Below are 22003 nucleotides of genomic sequence, written 5' to 3' on the forward strand. Positions count from 1 at the left end.
TGTGTGTGTGTGTGTGTGAGAGTATTATTTTGGTGTGTGTGTGTGTGTGAGAGTATTATTTTGGTGTGTGTGTGTGTGTGAGAGAGTATTATTTTGGTGTGTGTGTGTGTGTGTGTGTGTGTGAGAGTATTATTTTGGTGTGTGTGTGTGTGTGTGTGTGTGTGTGTGAGAGTATTTTTGGTGTGTGTGTGTGTGTGTGTGTGTGTGTGAGAGTATTATTTTGGTGTGTGTGTGTGTTGTGTGTGTGGAGTATTATTTGGTGTGTGTGGTGTGTGTGTGTGTGAGGTATTATTTGGTGTGTGTTGTGTGTGTGTGAGAGTATTATTTTGTGTGTGTGTGTGTGTGTGTGTGTGAGAGTATTATTTTGGTGTGTGTGTGTTGTGTGTGTGTGTGTGAGAGTATTATTTTGGTGTGTGTGTGTGTGTGTGAGAGTATTATTTTGGTGTGTGTGTGTGTGTGTGTGTGAGAGTATTATTTTGGTGTGTGTGTGTGTGTGTGTGTGAGAGTATTATTTTGGTGTGTGTGTGTGTGTGAGTATTATTTTGGTGTTTGTGTGTGTGTGTGTGTGTGTGCGTGTGTGTGTGTGTGGTGTGTGTGTGTGTGTGTGAGAGTATTATTTTGGTGTGTGTGTGCGTGTGTGTGTGTGTGTGTGTGTTAAAATAAATATACTGCATCTTTCCTGAAACTGAGGTTGGCTTTTTCATATTCTGTGCCGCCTTATGATGTAGAACAAAAATACTGACCCCTGCGCCCATAAAGGTTATGCTCAAGCTTTGTTTCTAGGTAATAAAACTTTGTGTTTGCCTGAGCTGCATGTTTTTTGTTTTTTTCTTTTTTGTAGTTTAATCTCATTGTACCAGAATGTTTCGTGTGCATTTTAAAATGACTACATTCTGGTGAGGATGCCTTTGAACTCGCCTACAGGGCTGTTTTGTAAAATGAATGCCTTTTCACTCCTCTTGAGTTTTCATGCCTGGAATAAAAATATAAAACAATCGAACATGACATGCTCGGTCATCCTAATGTACATCCCTCAAAATCACAGTGCTAATTTAAAGACTCAAAGTCTTGGAATGTGATGAAGATCTGGGACCCTTAGCGCTGCTGACTATGCTGGCACAGCGCTGTAATAATTTTAATGTACTGTTTGGAGGTTGTTTAGGCTGCTCAGTGAGTAACGCCTGTCTGACTGAAACGCTCTTCTCGTTCTGTCTGTCCTGTGTAGGTGGGTGGTGGTTACGGAGGTGAGAAAGGGCAGAAGGGGGAACCTGCAGTCATTGAGCCGGTAAGACCCACTTCTCTGTTTTACTAAATCCAGCTGCAAACTGAGCAAAAACAGCAGCATAACATGTTTATTTTATTTCACACCAATAAAATCCATCCAGTTTCCTTTTTGGAGGTTTTTTATCTGTGCTGTTCCCCCTTTGGAGGACTTTTATCTGTGCTGTTCCCCTTTTGGAGGACTTTTATCTGTGCTGTTCCCCTTTTGGAGGACTTTTATCTGTGCTCTTCTTCTTTTAGAGGATTTTTAGCAGTGCTCTTCTCCTGTTAGACCATTTTTATCTGTGCTGTTTTCCTGTTTTCACCTGTGCTCTTCTCTTTTTGGAGGATTTTTAGCTGTGCTGTTCTCATTTTGGAGGATTTTTAGCTGTGCTGTTTTCATTTTGGAGGATTTTTAGCTGTGCTGTTCTCATATTGGAGGATTTTTAGCTGTGCTGTTCTCTTTTTGGAGGATTTTTAGCTGTGCTGTTCTCATTTTGGAGGATTTTAGCCATGAGGTTCTAATATTGTTAGCTGTGCTCTTCTTCTTTTGGTGGGTTTTTAGCTGTACTGTTCTAATATTGGAGGATGTTTAGCTGTGCTGTTCTCCTTTTGGTGGATTTTAGCCATTCTGTTCTCTTTTTGTTGGATTTTTAGTTGTGCTGTTCTCTGTTTGGTGGCTTTTTAGCTGTTTTGCTTTAGAATTAGTGCATTTTTAGCTGTGCTTTTCTAATATTGGGGGATTTTTAGCTGGGCTGTTCTCTTTTTGGTGGCTTTTTAGCTGTTTTGCTTTAAAATGAGTGGATTTTTAGCTGTGCTGTTCTAATATTAGGGCATTTTTAGCTGTGCTGTTCCCCTTTTGGTGGATTTTTAACGGTGCTCTGCTCCTTTTGGTGGATTTTTAACGGTGCTCTGCTCCTTTTGGTGGATTTTTAACGGTGCTCTGCTCCTTTTGGAGGATTTTTAACGGTGCTCTGCTCCTTTTGGTGGATTTTTAGCCATGCTGTTCTCCTTTTGTGTGAATTTTCAGACATACTGTTCTAATATTGTGGATTTACAGCTGTGCCGTTTGCCTTTGAGAGGATTTTAGCTGTGCTTTTCGAATATTCATTTTCCTGTTGGTGGAATTTTTTAGCTGTGAAATAAAATTATTGGTGAAGTAATTTTTCCTCCCCTGCTGGTGCGCAGTGACCTCATCACAAATCAGAACGTTTTAGTGGTGGGGCTCTATATCTCTGTATTTTGATGATAGATTACAGAAAATGGGAATTTACTGTTTTAAATGATATATAATGGATCATGCTTTAAAATGAGCAGGAACACAAACTAACAACGTTAAAAAAAAAGGTTTGTTTTGGTTTCAGGCTGACTTTAAGGCAGAGTGCCGTGGCTTTGGCTGCTCAGAGTGCTGAATCATGGCACATAACACCAGAGCATGACAAACATGTGTTTGAGCAGTTTGTTCTCATTATGGTACATCTAGTTTCTGCCTGTTTTCGTTGAGTTGGCAGAGTGGTCACTCTGACTAGCCAGTAAATTTTTACATGCTAGCTGGCGTTGCAGCGCTGCAGAAGTAGCAGGTAGTTGGGGGGGAAACAACACTGAACACCTTTAAAATCTCGCTGTCCATTCTCAAATGTGAGTTTTGGCAGAGTTTGGTCTTTCGTCACCTTCTGAAACGGTGGAAAATCCGGTGTAGAACGAGCTTCATCTCTGCCTTCTTCTCGGCTTTCACTGCTTTTTTTTCTTTTACTTTTTTCCATCCTGCTCTCACTCAGATTTACAGCCTGCCCGTAAATGCTACTGTATTCAGTTTTTCCTTCTCACGCTCGTTCTGCTTCCATTGTTTTGCAGGGGATGCTTATAGAAGGAGCCCAAGGACCTCCCGGTGCTCCTGTGAGTAAATGACCCAAACTCTCCTCCCACAGGAACGAGAGCACTTCTGGGAAGTAATGCCTTAAATCTCTTAGACCATGAGGGTGTAATTCAGAATTTTAATAATAATTAATCAATCTTCTATAAATTCTTCAGTAGCTGCTATAAATTATTCAGTACCTACTTTGAATTATTCAATAGTTACTATGCATTATTTTGTATCTACTGTTAATCATTCAGTATCTGGTATAAGTTGTTCAGAAATCCCTAAAAGTTTATTGAGTAATGACTATGAATTGTATGGTAGCCGTTATGAATTATTAAATAACTATTGTGACTTTTTCAGGAACAACCATGAATTACACAATGGCTGTTATGAATTTGTCAGTAACTACACTGAATCTAATCTGTATTATAGTTCAGCCAAAAATCAAACACATCCTGTTTTCCCTCTTTGCTCCAATCGCTAGCTAACAAGTAATGAAATCTTATAACCCACCAAGATTCTAGGAATCCCTTCAAACCAACACAAAAAGTGTTCTCTACTTTTTTTCTAAATAATGCAGTTCCTGAATGTTGTTGCTGAGTTTCGTTTGATTGATCAATAACGTGACCTAACAAAACTGAAATTCCAGAGAATTTGTATTTAGTGTGTCATAAAGGACCTTCTGGACCAAGAAAACACATGAATAGAATAAGTCACACAGTAGATGCGCTTTATTGTTACTCTGATTAAACAAATCAATAATCATCAATTCAGACTGCTCTCTCTATGAGCTCGCTCACTCACTCTAAAGCTGCTTTCACACTGAATGTGGAAAATTACCGCCGCATTACTTCAGTGTGGTTCACGGAGCGCAGGGTCAATAAAAGTTATAATATTTATAATTTTTTGCATGACACACTTCAGCCAATAGGAGAGCAGTAGGCGTGTCTGGTAGTTCCTGTCGCGCTCAGCTGGCGAGCACTGCTCAACCTGCGAAAACAGCTTAACAAAATACGGTGCGTCCAACTCTGAAGGAACACTCCTGCATCTTTTAAACAGTGATAGGCAGCACAGTAGCTCACAGAAAGCTCCAGTTCTACACTGAAATTCATAAAATGATTTTACTGTTGCCAACAAGAACACACATGCACTGTAACTCCCATGGAAGCAGATTAATCCCTTAACAAGCCAGGGGCCCGACGGCAGGCCCAAAGTATTATTACACACTTCTGTAACCTAAGAATAGCTCCATTAGTTTGCATTGAAGTCCATGTAGTTACTGTATAATAAGCCTTAGTATGCAATAAGCCTGGATTATTAAGGGGTTAAACTAGCGGCTTTGTTTTTTTGGGGGGGCTTGATAGTGTACCTGCTGTGTTCATAAGGATATACAGTTAGCATGATGCTAATTGGTGGGGAATAGACTTTCATTGCTTGTTAGCTACACTAGCCTCATAACTCCAGTCATAAAAGAAAAGGTGCGAATGTTTTAAATGATTGTTTGCAGTAAGAAATTTCACTTTTGTACAAACGGTCGCTTTAAAAGAAAGCAAAATCCAGTGACACATGCATGGTGTTGTGTGTATCTGTGTGTCTCTTCTGCAGGGTATTCCTGGTGCTCCAGGCATCCAGGGTCCTCCAGGACTTCGTGGAGATCCCGGTGAGAAAGTGAGTAGGAGTTTAAGTTTTGCAGCGGAACCAGCTGATAGCTTTCACTTTCACAGAGTGATAGCTGTGTGGAAACTGCAGAACAGACTCGGTTTATATCACAATATCTACATTTAGAGTCAGTTATTCATTCAGCCTAATGAGAAACTGTAGAACAGACTCAGTTTATATCACAATACCTACATTTAGAGTCAGTTATTCATTCAGCCTAATGAGAAACTGTAGAACAGACTCAGTTTATATCACAATACCTACATTTAGAGTCGGTTATTCATTCAGCCTAATGAGAAACTGTAGAACAGACTCAGTTTATATCACAATACCTACATTTAGAGTCGGTTATTCATTCAGCCTAATGAGAAACTGTAGAACAGACTGAGTTTATATCACAATACCTACATTTAGAGTCGGTTATTCATTCAGCCTAATGAGAAACTGTAGAACAGACTCAGTTTATATCACAATACCTACATTTAGAGTCAGTTATTCATTCAGCCTAATGAGAAACTGTAGAACAGACTCAGTTTATATCACAATACCTACATTTAGAGTCAGTTATTCATTCAGCCTAATGAGAAACTGTAGAACAGACTCAGTTTATATCACAATACCTACATTTAGAGTCAGTTATTCATTCAGCCTAATGATGCATAAAACAGAATAAAATGTCTGTTGATTTGATGATAAAACACTGCTGGTGGTTTTACACTCTGAGCTGAAAGTCCTCGTCAGCTGAGGCAACTTAATTTTAGCACTTGTCTGTTTATCTGAAAGACTGTCTGCCTTTCTTTATGTAAATTTAAAGCCACATGTGATTTACTGTGGCTTTCTATGGTCTCAGTATGGCTTTAATTTAATGTAGTAGAGGTGCTGTGTGGTGCACTGTGATGCACTGAGAAGTGAACAGTGCTCAAAGACATGGGGTGCCGGCGCATGTCAGCATCATTAAAACCATTGAGCTTCGTTCTCCAGTATCTTCCTAAGTCTATTCTTAAGTGTGTTCTTGCGAAAGTTCCTAAGAAAAAGTCTGTGTCAGATTCATGACGTGTTCTTAAAGCGCAGAACCGTTCTCACCAATGTGCTCTTGAGTTTGTGTAGATTCTGTTCTTACCCAAGAATTAATCCCACCTAAGAAAACATTGGTGAGTCAGAGTCTTCGAGAAAACTGCGTAAGTGGGTTTTAAGAAGAAACTTCTTAAGAACGGTTGGTGAATGAGGCCCAATGATCTTAAATTTTGCCGTGGCCTGTGTGTGGTGACCTTAATGATCGTCTGTATTCCTCTGTGTAAATAGTCAAATTTGTGTATTCAGTATAGTTTTGTTTTGGGCTTTTGCCCAATTTTCTCCCAAACTTTGGCCCAGTCCCATTTCTTCTGTTTACTCCTACCCCTTGTTTTCCAGTGTCTCCTTGTCTCTTGGAGCTGAGTTACAGGGTAGTGGTTGAAATCTTCCCTCTGAAATGAGACCCTCAAATAAAAAGAGCATCACTTCATTAACAGCTACCAGCACTGCTCTGTAGGAGACCCTGCCAGTCTGCAGTGACAGCAGAGGAGGGTAGAGTTCAGCTCCTCACTGCTGGGCTTTAGTTACATTTAGGGATCATATGATCTTCAAAGAGGGGGGGCAATTATTTATCACCCACCCCTAATTCTTCAGTGAGATGAAGCTGAAGTCAGATATTCAACAGATTCTTGTTCAGATTTTCCTGTTCCACCTTAAATGGTGCAGCAGTTACATTCTGGCGCTTCGGGCGTCAGAACTGCTGGACTGTTTAAGGTGGAACGGGAAATTTAGCTAGTTAGCATGCTATTAGCAATTTTATATGCTTGTAATGAAGAAAACGACCATAATACAGTAAAACGACATTAAACTAAGACAATAATATGGTTATTGTAATTTTTAATAGAGAAAATTCTCACATTTGTGTGTTCCTTTGGTCTCTTGTTCAGCCATCTTACCAGTTTTTTCTTTTTTTTCTGCATATCACTCTGTTTGGAGGGTCATGTAGCCCTAACACTTCACCCTACCCCTCTATCTCAAGAATCGGGACACCCTACCCCGTAGACGTGAACGCGCAAAAGTAGGGCAGAGTGGTCAGGGAGAGGGGTGAAATGGGACTGGGCTTTAGTCATGTAAATTTTCACTGGTTATCTAAGTCCCCCTCTATCACATAATGCTGCCACGCTGGCAGGGTGAAGGTCAGCATGTTCTTCCTCTAAAACACATGAAGCTCCACTAATGCAACGTCATTGGGGCTCAACACGCTCTGAGGAGAACACTAACCGTTACGTCGGCTGACAGACGCCTGCATTGGCTAGTGCTGGAGGAAGGAGGAGGCCAGTTATCTTCTCTTAGTCTCCACATGGAAGTACTTAAATGGAGCTGGTGAACTTTAACCTGAGATCATGATGCCGTGCATCTTATCAGTTCAAACTGTTGTAAGGTCACAGATTTATCTGTGAAAGTTTGCTTTGATGACCAACTTGTAGCTGCTGATTCTTGTTCTTCCTCTCTGTGGAAACGTGTTCTCGCCATTCCTGATTGTTCCAAACAGAAAACCTGCCCCCTCCTCATTTTACTGAAGTCTGGCTAGCGGTTTATTTTTCCTCACCGCGGTGGAACTCTGCCTCCTCCCCTCCTGCTCCCGCGGGATTAACCCCTTCCATTGCATTCTGGGAAGGGAAAGGATGGCTGTCCCACGTCCCTCAACACAAAGGGCTTTCTGTCTGAGAGGGGAAATGATTACACTCTCCCTCCCCCCCTCTCTTTGATCATCACTAGGTCCCGTCTGAGAGAGAGCAACAGAGAGAGGTGTCTTATATATTTTCTTCAATAATATTTTCGCTATTGATAATTATTAAGCATATTGATAATAGTTAAGAAATGAGAATAACTTTTATTGCTTTGGCAACAGTTGAGAAATAGAGTTCATGACAAAAAGCCATTTGAAAGTGAGAGAGAGAAAGAGAGAGAGACATAGAGAGACAAAGAGAGAGAGACAAAGAGAAAGAGAGAGAGAGACATAGAGAAAGAGAAGGAGGAAGAGAGTAAAAGAAAAAGATAAACATTGATTCTGGAACGCATACAGTGAGCACTAGGTGGCAGTGTGTTTGGAGTTCTGCATCTTCAGCAGTTCTAACACTCTCTCTCTCTCTCTCTCTCTCTCTCTCTCTCTCTCTCTCTCTCTCATATGGGAGTAATTTAGAGGGTCGTTTGAGAAAGAAGCGTGACGCCTGCTAAAGAAATCACAGTATAGACTTTCTTCATTCTGATGAGTTCTTCAGGGGTTCTTTAGCAACAACAATGGTTCTATATATACCCATGAACACTCAAAGAACCGTTTGCATGCTTACAGTGTTCTCTGCATGGTGAAAGTGTTCTTCAGATTGATGGAGAATGCTTCAGTCAAGAACTAAAAAGTGTTTTTCTATTTTTACAGGCTTGACATTTTAACAATAGCAGAACCTTTTAGTGGTATATAGAACCCTTTTCAACCAGGTTCTATATAGAAGCATATACAACACATTTTCCATCAATCTGTAGAACCATTTAAGGATGCAAAAACAATTGCGCACCACATTCAGCTCATAAACGTCAGAATAGCTGTTTGTTGGTTGTTCCTTAAAACAACTATTAATCTTCTTTAAATACTTTCAAAAGTATTAAGCAGAAACCAAACTGTGTTCATGCAGACACTGACGTGTTTTATTCACCCTGTGGAATAATGTTATTAGAGGATCATATAAACACACACACACACACACACACACACACACACACACACACACACACACACTCTCACATTGTGGGAAATTAGAGCCTTAAATAACACAAAACACACACAATCCTGAGTGAAGGTTTAAAGAGAAATGAAAGTTAATGTGAGGTTGAGCAGTAATGATGGGGTGATGAGGAAATGAGCTGTTTTTACTGTTGGGTGTAAACACACATTATAGAACTACTGCGTGGCGCAGAAACGCTCTTTTATTTCCATTGATTATTCCGGTTCATCTACAGTTTACAGTTTACGTTGCGCCTGGACAACGCTAAAAATAATTAGCACTGAATTGTTTTGTTAAAAAATCATAAGGATTTCCAGTAATCTCCAAATTTTCAGCGCAAACACATACACGCGGTTGGCTGCAGCTTAGACCCATTTTCTGTACTGTGAACTCCTGCTGGTGTGGGTTCATGGTAACTCATTTGCTAATGGTGCCCCCTGCTGGAGAGGCTTGAGCCTGCAACACTTGCTCTAAATGAGTGAAACACAAAGCCACGTCCACGTGCTTTACGTGTTAAAAAACTGGGTGTTTTCTGTTGTTATAGAATGGAGGAATTCTGCTATGTGGGGAAACCATTCAGTATAAAATTTCATAATTTTACTGCTCATCTAAGCCACTGATACATTTAAGCTGTACGAGAAATGCTGAGAATTTCCCTCAGGCGATATGTATCACTCAGGGAAACCTGCAGGATTTCTCTTTTACTCTATTTGCTCTACAACAGCATAACAAAAGATTAATGTCCTACATTAATGATTTATTTTAGTTTATTGTTTAAAATTAGTTCTCTCTAGTTTTCTATTACATCGCTGCATCTTACAGGCCTGGTTTACAGTGCACTTTTGAATTAGATTTTTATTATTAGTGTCTTTTTGGTGGCAGAATTGCTGTATTGCTCTTTTTTGTATTTATATTTTATTCCCCTCTTCATTTTCTCAGGGTCCTGCTGGGCGTCCGGGTCTTCCTGGTGCTGATGGAGCTCCAGGTCCTTCTGGCACTGTCATCATGCTGCCGGTAACCTCTCCTCACACAAACACACACCCTGATCACAAAGCAGCTACTGTATTTGCCTAGTGTTCATTTTTATATCTGTAATTTGATTGATTCTGGGAAGGATTCCGGTCACACGGCCAGAGTTTGCCAGCCATAAACAGTAAAAACAGAAAGTGTGATTATGCCAAGTACTTTTATGCTCACGAGTGCACAGTGCTGCACAGAGTAGCAATAAAGTCTAACTGATGTGGTTAGTAGCAGAGAAGTGAGTGGCGTGCAGCATGTAGCCAAGAAGCTAACCTAGCAGTTAGCAAGCTGCCAATTCATCTACCATAAACAACAAAATCGATAAAAGGCAAAGATATGATCAAATACAGCTAATTAACTGATGGTGTATTAAGCTGCCCCTTTTTATGGATTTATTTACAGCCAGTTGGGTAGAGCTATATAAAGATTTGTGTTTATACAATGTTAAAATTAGCATTTTAGTAAACTGTGTCAAAGTTCACCAACATTGCTTGTGAAATTTACTCTGGAAATCTGCAACATGAAAAGAGATGAGAAGGAAATTGGAATTTTGCTGTAAAAATCTAGTATGACAAGATCATAATGCTGTGAAAGCCGTTACTGACTAGACTACACCTCTAATGTGTGTTGTTCTTTCATGGCGATTTAGAGGTCAGCTCTGTAATCTTAGGGGTGGAGTGACAGGGACTCATCTCAGCTCCAGCTAAATGCATGTCTGCATGTGGTGTAAACGTGTTAAAATAAGACTGTGCTTGTTTGGTTTTCCCTGACAGTTCCGGGCCGGTGGAGAGGCGTCTAAAGGCCCTGTGGTGACGGCGCAGGAGGCCCAGGCCCAGGCCATCCTCGCCCAGGCCAGGGTAAGTGCCACTTCAGCAGGGGAGCTTCTGTTTGTTGGCCCACCGCACCAGTGAGTCACGCTTCATGCACTTAACGGCGTGCGGCTGGATTGAATGCGTTAAGCACCGGTTGTGTATGTGAGCAGTTTTAAGGAGGCTGTTAAAACTAGCCTGAAATTTATAGGCTCTGAAACGTCCTGTGGCACATAAAGCAAAGCTGGTGCAGTTTGATAGCTGTGCATTGAACAGGGAGGAGAATGGACGCTCTATAATGGGTCCAGCTTTTGAGAATCAGGTCTGGGTTTACACTACATAACTTTTAAAACCTTAACAGATTGATAAAACGGAGAGCATCGCAAAGTTAACGTCGGTTTGGCACAGAATTTCTTCTCTTTTTGTAGTGATATCCCAGATCCCCTCAGATCACATGACTTAAACAAAGCTAAACTTACTTAAAGCTAAACTTAACACCTGTTTGTGCTTTAATGTGCAGCGAAAGTGTAAACTGGGGATTAATATGTGGTGAGAAAGTTAGATACAGTGAGACCTGGATATAATTATTATTCCACTACAAACTGGCAGCTGAGCTGAAACTGTAAAGTGACCTGATGTCTGGATCAACATTATAAACATGATATCTCAGCTCCTCTGTTCAGGCGGCATTCATGCGCATCTCTTCGCCTGTTTTCTCCACTCTTCCAGCTCTCTGATTGGCTGTTTGACTCCATCACTGAGTTCATCTCTGACCATCTCACACTGCAGGAGTGATGAATGTTTTGATTTGTAAATATCACACATGTTTGATAATATCGGAGGGGCTCCAATCACTCCAGAGCTCGTTTAGGGCTAAAGATTCACTCGTTTCTCCTCTTACTGTCAGGCTATGAGAACAAATCAGATGCTTGTGGCCATCCATAAACAAGAAACAGGAACAGACCAAGGTCAAAAGTAGCTAACAGTGCATGAGGGCACAAAAGAGAGGTTGGGAGAAGTCCAAAGTCAAAAAAAGCAAAAGAGATCACAATCAGCAAAAAGGGGATCAACAAACAAAACACAACTAAGTTGGTACATAAGCAGAGACATAGACAGGAAAGAGCGCTCAGTGTGCACAGTGGAGCAACACTTCGCAAATAGACTAGACTAAAGCCTGGACTTAAATACTCCGCTGAATGAGTAAAGACAAATCAGATGTGCACATCAGAACTCCAGTGATGTTGAACAAGGAAGTCAAAATCTGTCCTTGTAGGCTAAAAATGATGGCGGTGTCATGTGACTCCCTGATGGCTCCTGGGTAATGCAGTTTATACTATAGTCCAGGGTTTCTCAACCTCTGGTCCACAGACCGCCAGTGGGCTGCAAAGCACCCTGTAGTGGTCTGTGGGCTGAACTTTGGGAAGGCAGTAGTTCGTAGTAGGCCGGTCACTTTAACGTCATAAAACCATAAGTGGAAAAATGATTGACTGAAGAATCTAGATCTGATTTCAGATTGTAACCAACATACGTACAAATAAAAACACTGCACGTCATCAGTTTGTTACAACACAGCTGCGATGCCGACAGCGAGTCAGAGATGGAGAAGTTTGTCAGGGCGCTTTCACACCCTCATTGTTTGTTGTGGACCTATTGGACTTTTTTATGATCTCATCTTTTTCAGGCTCCGATTCTCAGGTTTTCAACTTCAGCACTTAAGAAAAGACAAAGAAAATTGTGTTTAAAAAGTTGATTTCATTTTTTTCCTGTGGGCTGCGATTCTCTGTATTTATAAAAAAGTGGGCCTCGGGGCAGGAAAGGGTGAAAACTCCTACTATAGTCCATTGACTCAAGTGAGCCAGCATGGAAGAGAAACATTGCCGTGAGTGGGAAGCGTGACACTCACACTATTAGATCATCCTCAGCGTCAGCCACTTCCGATCGAGCTCCCAACCTGGACAAAATTGTCACAAGGGGCAAATCAGGGTTAAAATCAGGCAAAAGTTGTGTAGAGTAGGCCCAGCTTAGAGACAGGAACAGTTTGGTGGAAAATCAATTTTATACAAGTTTGCTTCTTCTGGATCTACAAAGCTAATGTAGCTTTAAAGTGTATGTCTAAACCATCACACAGTCACTTCAAACCCTGTCAAGTTCATGCAGAGGCTGGCTTACGAGGTTTCCAGAACTGCTATCCATAAACATGGACAAAAGTACTTTACATAGCTGCAACTGCAATCTTTCATCCTGAGGCCTGAATTTTGTTCTTGTGTGTGTTTTTGTAGACAATGTGTTACAGAGTCACAAACTACACAAGCAGCTCAGTTTGAGGCGAGCGTGTGATGGTTTAAGCACTCAGTTAGCACCATGCTAATTGGTGGGGTGTGCACTACATAAGCCTGATAGCTCCAGAGCTAAAACTAAAGAAACAAACTTCAGACAGCAACCAAGTCTGATCGATTATACTTAGGGTAACAAGGGGAAACCTGGTTTTGGGGTTTTATTTGTTTTAGTTGTTTTTGACCAAACCATTCAATTAAGCTCATTTGTGATGTAGCTTAAACAATAGGCCGGTGGAAAATGGATCACTGCTGTCTTCTGATTGGTTGCTTTGTTTCCACAGCTGGCCATGAGAGGCCCCCCTGGGCCAATGGGATTGACGGGAAGAGCCGGTCCAGTGGTAAGTGTCTCCAAACATCACAACTGCTATTGATGTAAAACACAGAGCGAGACAGATATGCTAATGAGCACTCTGGCTCTTTTCAGTGAGTCAGATTAATTGGCTCAGGCCAAACGGCTCTTTGTTCAGTAGCACTGCCAGTTTGATTCCCACAAAAAGCTGCTAAGTGAGCAATATAATCTATCGTTTCATTTTCAGTCGATCTTTCTACCTTCTTTCATTAGACCCCTACCTTCAAATTAGCCAAGTAACAAAACATATTATATTTGTAATAAATGACTTTATCAAATTAGTGTGAAACTTTCAAGATATGAGAACAAAACACAACATCTTCCCTGTTCTTGCTATATTTGGCGAAGTCCTCTATGAATGGGTGTTGAGAAATAGTTTGATCGGCTGCATTTCATTAGTGCTGCATGTGGCCAAGCGAGGTGAGACACGATGCAGGAGTGAGAGTTAGTAGGAAAATCCAAAAACCAAACTGGAAATTATGACCGAAGTCAGAGGCAGGAGTCAGTGGATGAGGATACGGACACAGTGCGAATCCATTTCTAAAGTCAGAAATCTTGAGGACTAACGAGGCACACATGTACATAAACAACAGCAAGAACTAAACCAGGAGGGAACCAATAACCCGCAGAACAAAGATGAATTTTCAGCTGCTGTGTCGTAGGATTGCTTTGTCTTAATTGGCTCCTGAATGTGAGTCGGTTCCCAACGTTCGCCTAAAAGAGCCAACTGGTTCGCAGGTAGCACATCAGTAGCTGGAGGACGTTGATATACTGTTCTGCAGTGTGTGTATATGTACACACACACACACACACACACACACACTGCGCCTATCGATCTGTCATTGTTATTTTTTCTCTCTGCCTTTCGGGGCTGGTTTAGTACTCTGGCTCTTAGCGCACAGTTCAGCTCATGTGTTAAACTCATACGGCTGTGATTTACGAGCAGAAGACACACACTGGTTGTCAGACGCTGAGGTGCGCTCTCGGTTTCTCTGCTGTTTTGGCCTCCTGTTCTCACTCCTGATGTCTTTTTCCAATTTTTCTCCATTTTCTCTTTCAACCACACGAGATGACACACCAAGAACGCTTCTGGAAATTTTCCAAACCAGTGTGTCTGAAAAATCTCAGCCGAGGAGCGTGTTGAGTAGACAGGAGGGTCAATAACAAAGATGCTGGTGTTTGTTAAAGGGGTGAAGAGTCTGAGCCGTGTGTGTGTGTGTGTGTGTGGTGTGTGTGTGTGTGTGTGTTTCAGGGTGGTCCTGGAGCACCTGGTCTTAAAGGAGACGCTGGTGATTCTGGCCCTCCGGTAAGTAGCGTTTATAATAATCTGTCCAGCTGCTAAAGATCTGTTTAATCTCCTTCACTAGAGGGATAGTTTGCCTTCCATAAGTATCGGGACAGTGAAATGAGGGGTGTGTATTTGGCAGACATTGCGAATATCGTTGTGTATTGTCAGCATTTTGTGTTTACTGGTAAACGCAGTTTAAATCAGAATCACTTTATTTGGCCAAATGTGTTACACATTCAGGATATCAGCCTTGGTGAGTCACACATGTATGACATTAACACACTGAACAGACCAGACAAACACAGAGAGACAAATACAATAAATATAATAAAGAATAGAGAATACATCATAATAAAGAGCTAAAGGGAAGTCTTATACTGACGTATACTATAAAAACTATTAGATACACAATCACAGAATGATAAGAATATTTGCAGAAATTTAACATCTGTACAGCTGTGCAAATAGCATTATGTTACTGTAATTACTGTAAAAAATAACTATAATAAAAAATAGTTAAAGAATCACTATAATACTGTAAAAATCACCTTCTCAACCAGCACATGAATTAAGGAACTTAAGATACCTTCCTAAGTAAAATTAGTCATTCAAGCACCTTTCAAAATAACATATTAATTGAAGGAAACTTTCCCAAATACCGAATGATTTTAAGGGAGTTTAATTTCCTTCTCAAATAGACACACAGTCAAATAACATTAACACAGGAGAGCTTATGGTACCTTGCTAAATAACCAATGAATGTCTGAAACAACAAATTAACTTAAGGAAACTAAAGGTACCTTCACAAATAATAAATGAACTTAAGAGAACTTAAGGTTCTTTCTCAAACATCACATAGCAAATAATTGTAAGACATGTTGCCAAATAGCATATTGACTGGAAGAACCCTAGGGTGCCTTGATGAATAACAAATGACCTTAAGATACTTTTCCAAATACCATATGATTTTAAGGCAACTTAAGATACCTTCTCAAATAACAAATGGACTTAAGAAACCTTTCCAAATAAACAAACGGACTTAAGAAACCTTCCCAAATAACAAACAAACTTAAGAAACCTTCCCAAATAACAAACGGACTTAAGAAACCTTTCCAAATAACAAACGGACTTAAGAAACCTTTCCAAATAACAAACGAACTTAAGAAACCTTCCCAAATAACAAACAGACTTAAGAAACCTTCCCAAATAACAAATGGACTTAAGGGACCTTTCCAAATAAAAAACGGACTTAAGAAACCTTTCCAAATAACAAACAGACTTAAGAAACCTTCCCAAATAACAAACGGACTTAAGAAACCTTTCCAAATAAAAAACGGACTTAAGAAATCTTTTCAAATAACAAACGGACTTAAGAAACCTTCCCAAATAACAAACGGACTTAAGAAACCTTTCCAAATAACAAAACAGACTTAAGAAACTTTTCAAATAACAAACGGACTTAAGAAACCTTTCCAAATAACAAAACGGACTTAAGAAACCTTCCCAAATACAAAGACTTAAGAAACCTTTCCAAATAACAAACAGACTTAAGAAATCTTCCCAAATAACAAATGGACTTAAGAAATCTTTCCAAATAACAAACAGACTTAAGATACCTTCCCAAATAGCAAATGAACTGAAGGGAAACTAAGACCTTCCCAAATAACAGAAAGCAATTGAACATAAGAGACACTGCAGAATAACATATGAACTTAAGAGAATTTATGGTGCCTTGCTAAATAACAACTGGACTTTGCCAGCACCACATGGATTTAAGGGATCTTAAATTGGCCACACTCTTCCCTGAGATGTGTTTCAGAGTCTTTTTATGAAACATTTTTGGCTCTGGTCTTCAGTCACAGCAGTCGGGGATCTTGATTGGCTGAGGTATCTAAAGGTCTGGAACAGAGTTAGAGTGAGTTCAGCCACAGACGTCAGTCTGTCACTCTGCTGTTACTGTATTTCACAGATGATGTTCTGAAGCGCTTTTAACCTCCATATCACTGCCAGAGGTTCATCTCCACCCTGTTTGTCCATAAAACCTGGTTCCAGACTGCCGTGAGCTCTGGACTGTAGTCTGACCTGTTTGGTATTAATGTGAGGTTCTATCTGGCAGTGCAGCTTCACTATTTCACTTTTTGGACTTTGTCTGTGGCTTCAGTGAAAGTTGTCGTAAGGTTTTAACTCTCAGCTCTGCTTTTTCTGTCCGACCGCAGCTCATTCGGCTGCTGATGGTTAGATACGCTCACATCTTTTCAAGAATGGTTGGTTTTGCTTTGAGCTGCGGTTCCTCTTTAGCACCCAAATGACTTGTTTTTCTCCTACGCACTTAAAAAAGGGTTCTTTAGCAAAGCTAATGATTCTATATAGAACCATGAACACTCAAAGAACGTTTTGCATGATTTACTGGCTCCTTGCATGGTGAAACGGTTCTTCAGATCTATGGGGAATATGCCATATGGTTCTATATAACACCAAAAAAAGGTCTGCTATTTTTACAAGCTTGGCATCATCACAATAACAGAACCATTTTTGGTGCTATATACAACACATGAAGAACCGTTTCACCATGCAAAGAACCATTTAATCATGCAAAAGGTTCTTTGAGTGTTCTATACAGAACGACTTTCTTTAGTAAGGAACCTTCTTTTTTAAAAGTGTATAGTCAGCTCTTTACACGAGGGCTTGCTTTCATTTACTTGTAGTTCCAAAATTTAATTTTTCTATTAATTTATTTTTCCTTTATTTTGCCAACGAGTCTCACTGAGATCAAAGAATCTCTTTTATTAGAGAGACCTGACCAAGATAGCAGCCATGCAGCCTCACAACATATTAAAATACAACATATATGACGTAAAATACGACATATACAAAACGATATACAATGCAGCTAATTAAAATGAGCTTTGAGCAGAATTCCCCATAAAATAATTACTGTAAAAAATGACAGAGTTACTGTAATACTGTAAAAATAACCTTCTCAAACAGCACATGAATTAAAAGGAACTTAAGATACCTTTCCAAATAAGATTAGTCATTGAAGTACCTTCCAAAATAACATATCAATTCAAAGAAAACTTAAGGTACTTTTCCAAATACCAAATGATTTTAAGGGAATTTAAGGTGGCTTCTCAAAGAGATGCATTGCCAAACAATATGTTAACTAATTTAAGGTATCTCGATAATTAACAAATGAACTTAAGAAATCTTCGGAAACATTAAATTAACTAAATGAAACTCTTCATTTGTTATTGTACCTTTACAAATAACAAATGAACTTAAGAGAACTTTTAAGAGAGAAAATTACTTGTTTAACTCACTTTTAACCAAAATCTGTAAAATATTTGACATATATGCACATGCAGAGCTGCTACTGTCACACATTAGTACTGTTTAATTGCTGTTATCTTTGATTTGTGGTTTATTTGTGGTTTATTTGGTTTATAAGTTATACTGACTGCTTATTTTTGTATTTTTGTATTTTAGGGTCCAAGAGGCCTTCAGGGTCCCACTGGGTCACCTGGCAAATCAGGAAAGAGGGTAAGCCAGTTCATGTGCAAAGCCAGTTCATGTCACCAGCAGACATTTTAAATCCCATTTAAGCTCAGTTACGTGCTCACTTTAGCGTAATGACGGTCAGCGGTTTGAAGTGGTTTGTCAGTGGACCAGAGCAAGACGTGGGATAAAGACGGAGAGGTTAAATATATACGTTGGAGACGTTTGGCTCTGGACAGCTTGTTGGAAACATATTCTTAAGTTACAGACTGAGGGCTACCCCATAATCTGAAGTCAACGACCAAAGCATTGAGATGTACACTTCCCGTCAGACGTTTCCTATGAAATTTTCTGAGTGATGTTTGATTTCTGTAGTTATTTTTAAATGAACTGAGGAGAAATCGCTGCAGAGGTTTAGTTGACCATAAATTAGCTCTGTGCTGATGCTTCATCTTTTCCAAAGTATTGTTAAAAGCTCATATTTGAAACTCTTCTGGCCCAAATGTGGGTTAACCACCTGAAAGGCTTGAGTGCTGACATCATAACGAAGGGATAAACAGGGATGGTTGGTTTTACCTTGAGCTGTGGTTCCTCTTTAGCACCCCAATGACTTAATTTTCTCCTATGCACTTAAAATAGACGGTTCCTCAAGGATTCTTTAGCCAAGACGGTCCCACTTTGTATTAAGTGCCTCTAACTGTGTAGTTACACATTAACAATATATGCTGTTAATTTGTAATTACACAGTTATTAGACACAATATAAAGTGGGACTGCAAAGACATTGATTCGATATAGAACCATGAACACTCAAAGAACTATTTGCATGACTAAATGGTTCTCTGTATGGTGAAATGGTTCTTCAGATTGATGGAGAATGTGATGTACATGGCTCTGAGATCATCACAATAGAAGAACCATTTTGGTGCTACGTAGAACACATTCTCCATCAATCTGAAGAACCATTTCACCATGAAAAGAACCGTTTAAATCATGCAAAGGGTTCTTCGAGTGTTTATAGTTCTATCTAGAACCATTTTCTTTACTAAGGAACCATCTTTCTTAAGAGTGTGTGGTCAGCTCTTTACACAAGGGCTAACTTTCGTTTACCTGTATTTTATTATATTTTTATTAATATATTTTTCCTTTATTTTGCCATCAGTTCACATTGAGATCAAAGAATCTCTTTTAAAAGAGAGACGTGACCAAGACAGCAGCTTCACAACACATTAAAATACAACATATATGGCATAAAGTGGGTGTAGCCTTTGGCTTCATTGCCAAAGTAGCACTGTCGCTAACATTGACACAAACATTTGCACATCTGATGCTGTTTACTCTAAATAAACCTTCTTAGGTGCTGTTTGGACAGGAGTAGTTTCGTCCTGGTTTAGCCAAGGGGAGGCCGCGGAGGTGGGGGGGGCAGTGCCACCCTGGTATGAAGCGTGGCCCCCCCTACTGGCCACCCAAGTTATGGAAAGTGAGACGGTCATGGAGTGGGAAACGTAATGCCTGCACACTGCTGAAAAGTCAGAGCCTAGCAAAAATATATATTGATTGGATTAATTAGAGAACAAAACACAAAACGAGCGAACATTTCAACTTCTTGCTTTCATCAGTGCTCATAAAGCATCACTCTCAACCTTTGATGACCCAAACAAACTGCCCTCTCCTGTGTAGGGCTTTTTCTTGTTTATTTTATGACCACAGACAGATAATACATGAGGCAAACAAATAAAGTGAAAAAGCAAGACAAGCCAAACATAAAGACAGACATATACTGAACAAATAAAGTAAATAAATATGTTTATGCATATACACATATAAACCCATACACACATTCAGTGTCTTTGTACCAAAAATACAATAGTCTGCTCTAGTAATCTGTGTCAGTAATAATTAGGTAATATTGCTTTGCTGTACAGAAGAAATGGAGAGCCAGGTCTTGTTTAAGGGTGTAAGGTAAGGCGTTGAAGATCAGGCAGAAAACATTTATTTCTAAACATTTTTCAACGCTAAACGTTCTGAAACGTTTGACATGAAACATCCCAACATTTCCGTCTCATTCTCAAGATTTTTTGATCTTCTGCTTGGACATTTCGTCTTTTATACTGAACACTACATTAAGCCTCTTAGCCTCAACAGAAAAGTCAGATGTCTCTACATTATTCCACCAAATGTCAGACAGATGCTTCTTTGACATAGTTTACTAATAAATACTGTAATAACTTCAAACTTCCAGGCTCTTTTGGAGCCTCGTAGACTCAACACATTCCCCTCACGCTACCTTTGGTCCACTTTCCCACCTAAAAGCACCTCAGAGTCTCCCACAGATGTCCACAGTTGTTTAAAAACATATGTTATGCACATTAGCCTTCTGGCACCACGTGATTCTGGGTAACGATGTTCCTACAGGGCCGCTCCGGAGCGGACGGAGCCAGAGGAATGCCTGGTGAACCGGGAGCCAAGGTAGGCTTACTAACTCACTCGCAGCCTTCAGTTTTTTATGTGGTACTCTGGGAGGAATAAAGATGAGCGTCTGGTGCTGATAATGCTGCCACTATCACTGTCCTCCTGTCCTAACAGGGTGACCGAGGATTCGACGGCCTTCCAGGTTTACCTGGTGAGAAAGGACACAGGGTAAGTCCTGAGATAAAAGGAAAACTGTCAGATTTAAAAACAAAAGTCCTACTTTTCTGTGTTTTTACACCACTGTGTGAACATTTCAGGATGAATGGACAAGTAGAAATGGTCCAGAACTGTTGTTACCTTAACAAACATTAACGTAGGAACGTTTTTAATTCTATCTTAAAGTTTCCATTTCATAGAAATGAGGTTTTCTCATCACAGCAACAAACTGAACGACCACTAAATCACCTCATTTTGGTGTTATTGATAATGTTGGACATCGGTAAGTTCTAAAATAAAATAAAGTAAAACTGTCAGATTTAAAAACAAGTCCTACTTTTTGTGTGTTTTTACACCGTTTAAGAACTTTACAGTGTGTAAACATTGAGGAAGATTCACAGGATGAATGGAAAAATAGAAATGGTCCAAAATTATTGGGAATAAAATCTTGTTACCTTAATTTACATTAACTTAGGAACATTTTTAACTCGTTTAAAGTTTCCATTTCATAGATATGAGGTTTCTCATCACAGCAACAAACTGAATGACCACTAAGTCACCGCATTAGATAAAGAATACCAGCAGCTGTTTAATCACACATACATTTTGGTGCTATTGATACTGTTGTCAAGTTTGACAGTAAGTCAGAGTATTAAATACAGTATATCATCCAGCAGAGCCACTCAAGGCACGGTATTGCTATGAGATTTACACCATGCAGTAAAGCTGGAAATGCGCTGATGTTGAAGTGACGTTGAACGTCTTGCTCAAGATGACAAAGAAAAGTCGGAAATTTTGAAAAATATAGGCTATACTTTTTAAAAATCATGTTTATATCCCCCCTTTTCCTACATGAGATGTGTTCTTTGCTCTTTTCTACAGGCCTAGATTTGATATACACTCTTAAAAAAGGTGATTCTTCAAGGGTTTTTTAGAAAAAACAAAACTCAAAGAAGCATTTGCATGTTTATGGTCCTTTGTATCGGGAATTTTCTTTCTGTAGCAAGAAAAAGGGCTACAAACTTGACATCATAACAACAGCAGAACCCTTTTTGGTGCTACACTGAACCATTTTCAAAAAGGTTCTACACATTCTCTACTATTCTGAAGAACCCTTTCACCATGCAAAGAACCATGCAGATTGTTCTTTGAGTTTCCATGGTCCCCCTTGAAGAACCATCTGTTTTAAGTGTTTTATACTGAACTGATACTGATCATTTACAGCAGCTTAATTCCTAAAAATATGCTGCAAATAACTGTGTTATTACTGAGCTCCTTCTGGTGTGGGTTCATGGTGGCGTGCATGCTAACAGTGCTCCCTGCTGGAGAAACTTCAGACTGCAAGTGATTTCCGATTTTTCCATTGTTACATCTGCATTTCTATAATTCAGCACTTAATCTGTACAGTCATAGATGAGGATCAGAGGAACTTCCTCTCCAGGTTGGAGTTAACTGAGCCACTCTACACTAACTTTGTCATTGTAGCTCAATTTTTTCTACTGCAGAAA

General features: G+C 39.7%; 1 protein-coding gene across 1 annotated transcript in view; it reads left to right on the forward strand.

The window, feature by feature from the left end:
• col11a1b (collagen, type XI, alpha 1b) overlaps positions 1 to 22003 on the forward strand; it is a 178180-nt gene that overhangs the window by 78921 nt on the left and 77256 nt on the right. Inside the window, exons 9-18 of the mRNA XM_036555885.1 lie at positions 1226 to 1285; positions 3115 to 3156; positions 4727 to 4789; positions 9511 to 9585; positions 10365 to 10448; positions 13018 to 13074; positions 14338 to 14391; positions 17860 to 17913; positions 20283 to 20336; positions 20454 to 20507. Of these exons, the coding sequence (XP_036411778.1) occupies positions 1226 to 1285; positions 3115 to 3156; positions 4727 to 4789; positions 9511 to 9585; positions 10365 to 10448; positions 13018 to 13074; positions 14338 to 14391; positions 17860 to 17913; positions 20283 to 20336; positions 20454 to 20507 (597 nt within the window). The remainder of the gene's footprint in view (positions 1 to 1225; positions 1286 to 3114; positions 3157 to 4726; positions 4790 to 9510; positions 9586 to 10364; positions 10449 to 13017; positions 13075 to 14337; positions 14392 to 17859; positions 17914 to 20282; positions 20337 to 20453; positions 20508 to 22003) is intronic.

This window comes from Colossoma macropomum, unplaced genomic scaffold (assembly GCF_904425465.1).
Source record: "Colossoma macropomum unplaced genomic scaffold, Colossoma_macropomum, whole genome shotgun sequence".
Taxonomy (NCBI): domain Eukaryota; kingdom Metazoa; phylum Chordata; class Actinopteri; order Characiformes; family Serrasalmidae; genus Colossoma; species Colossoma macropomum.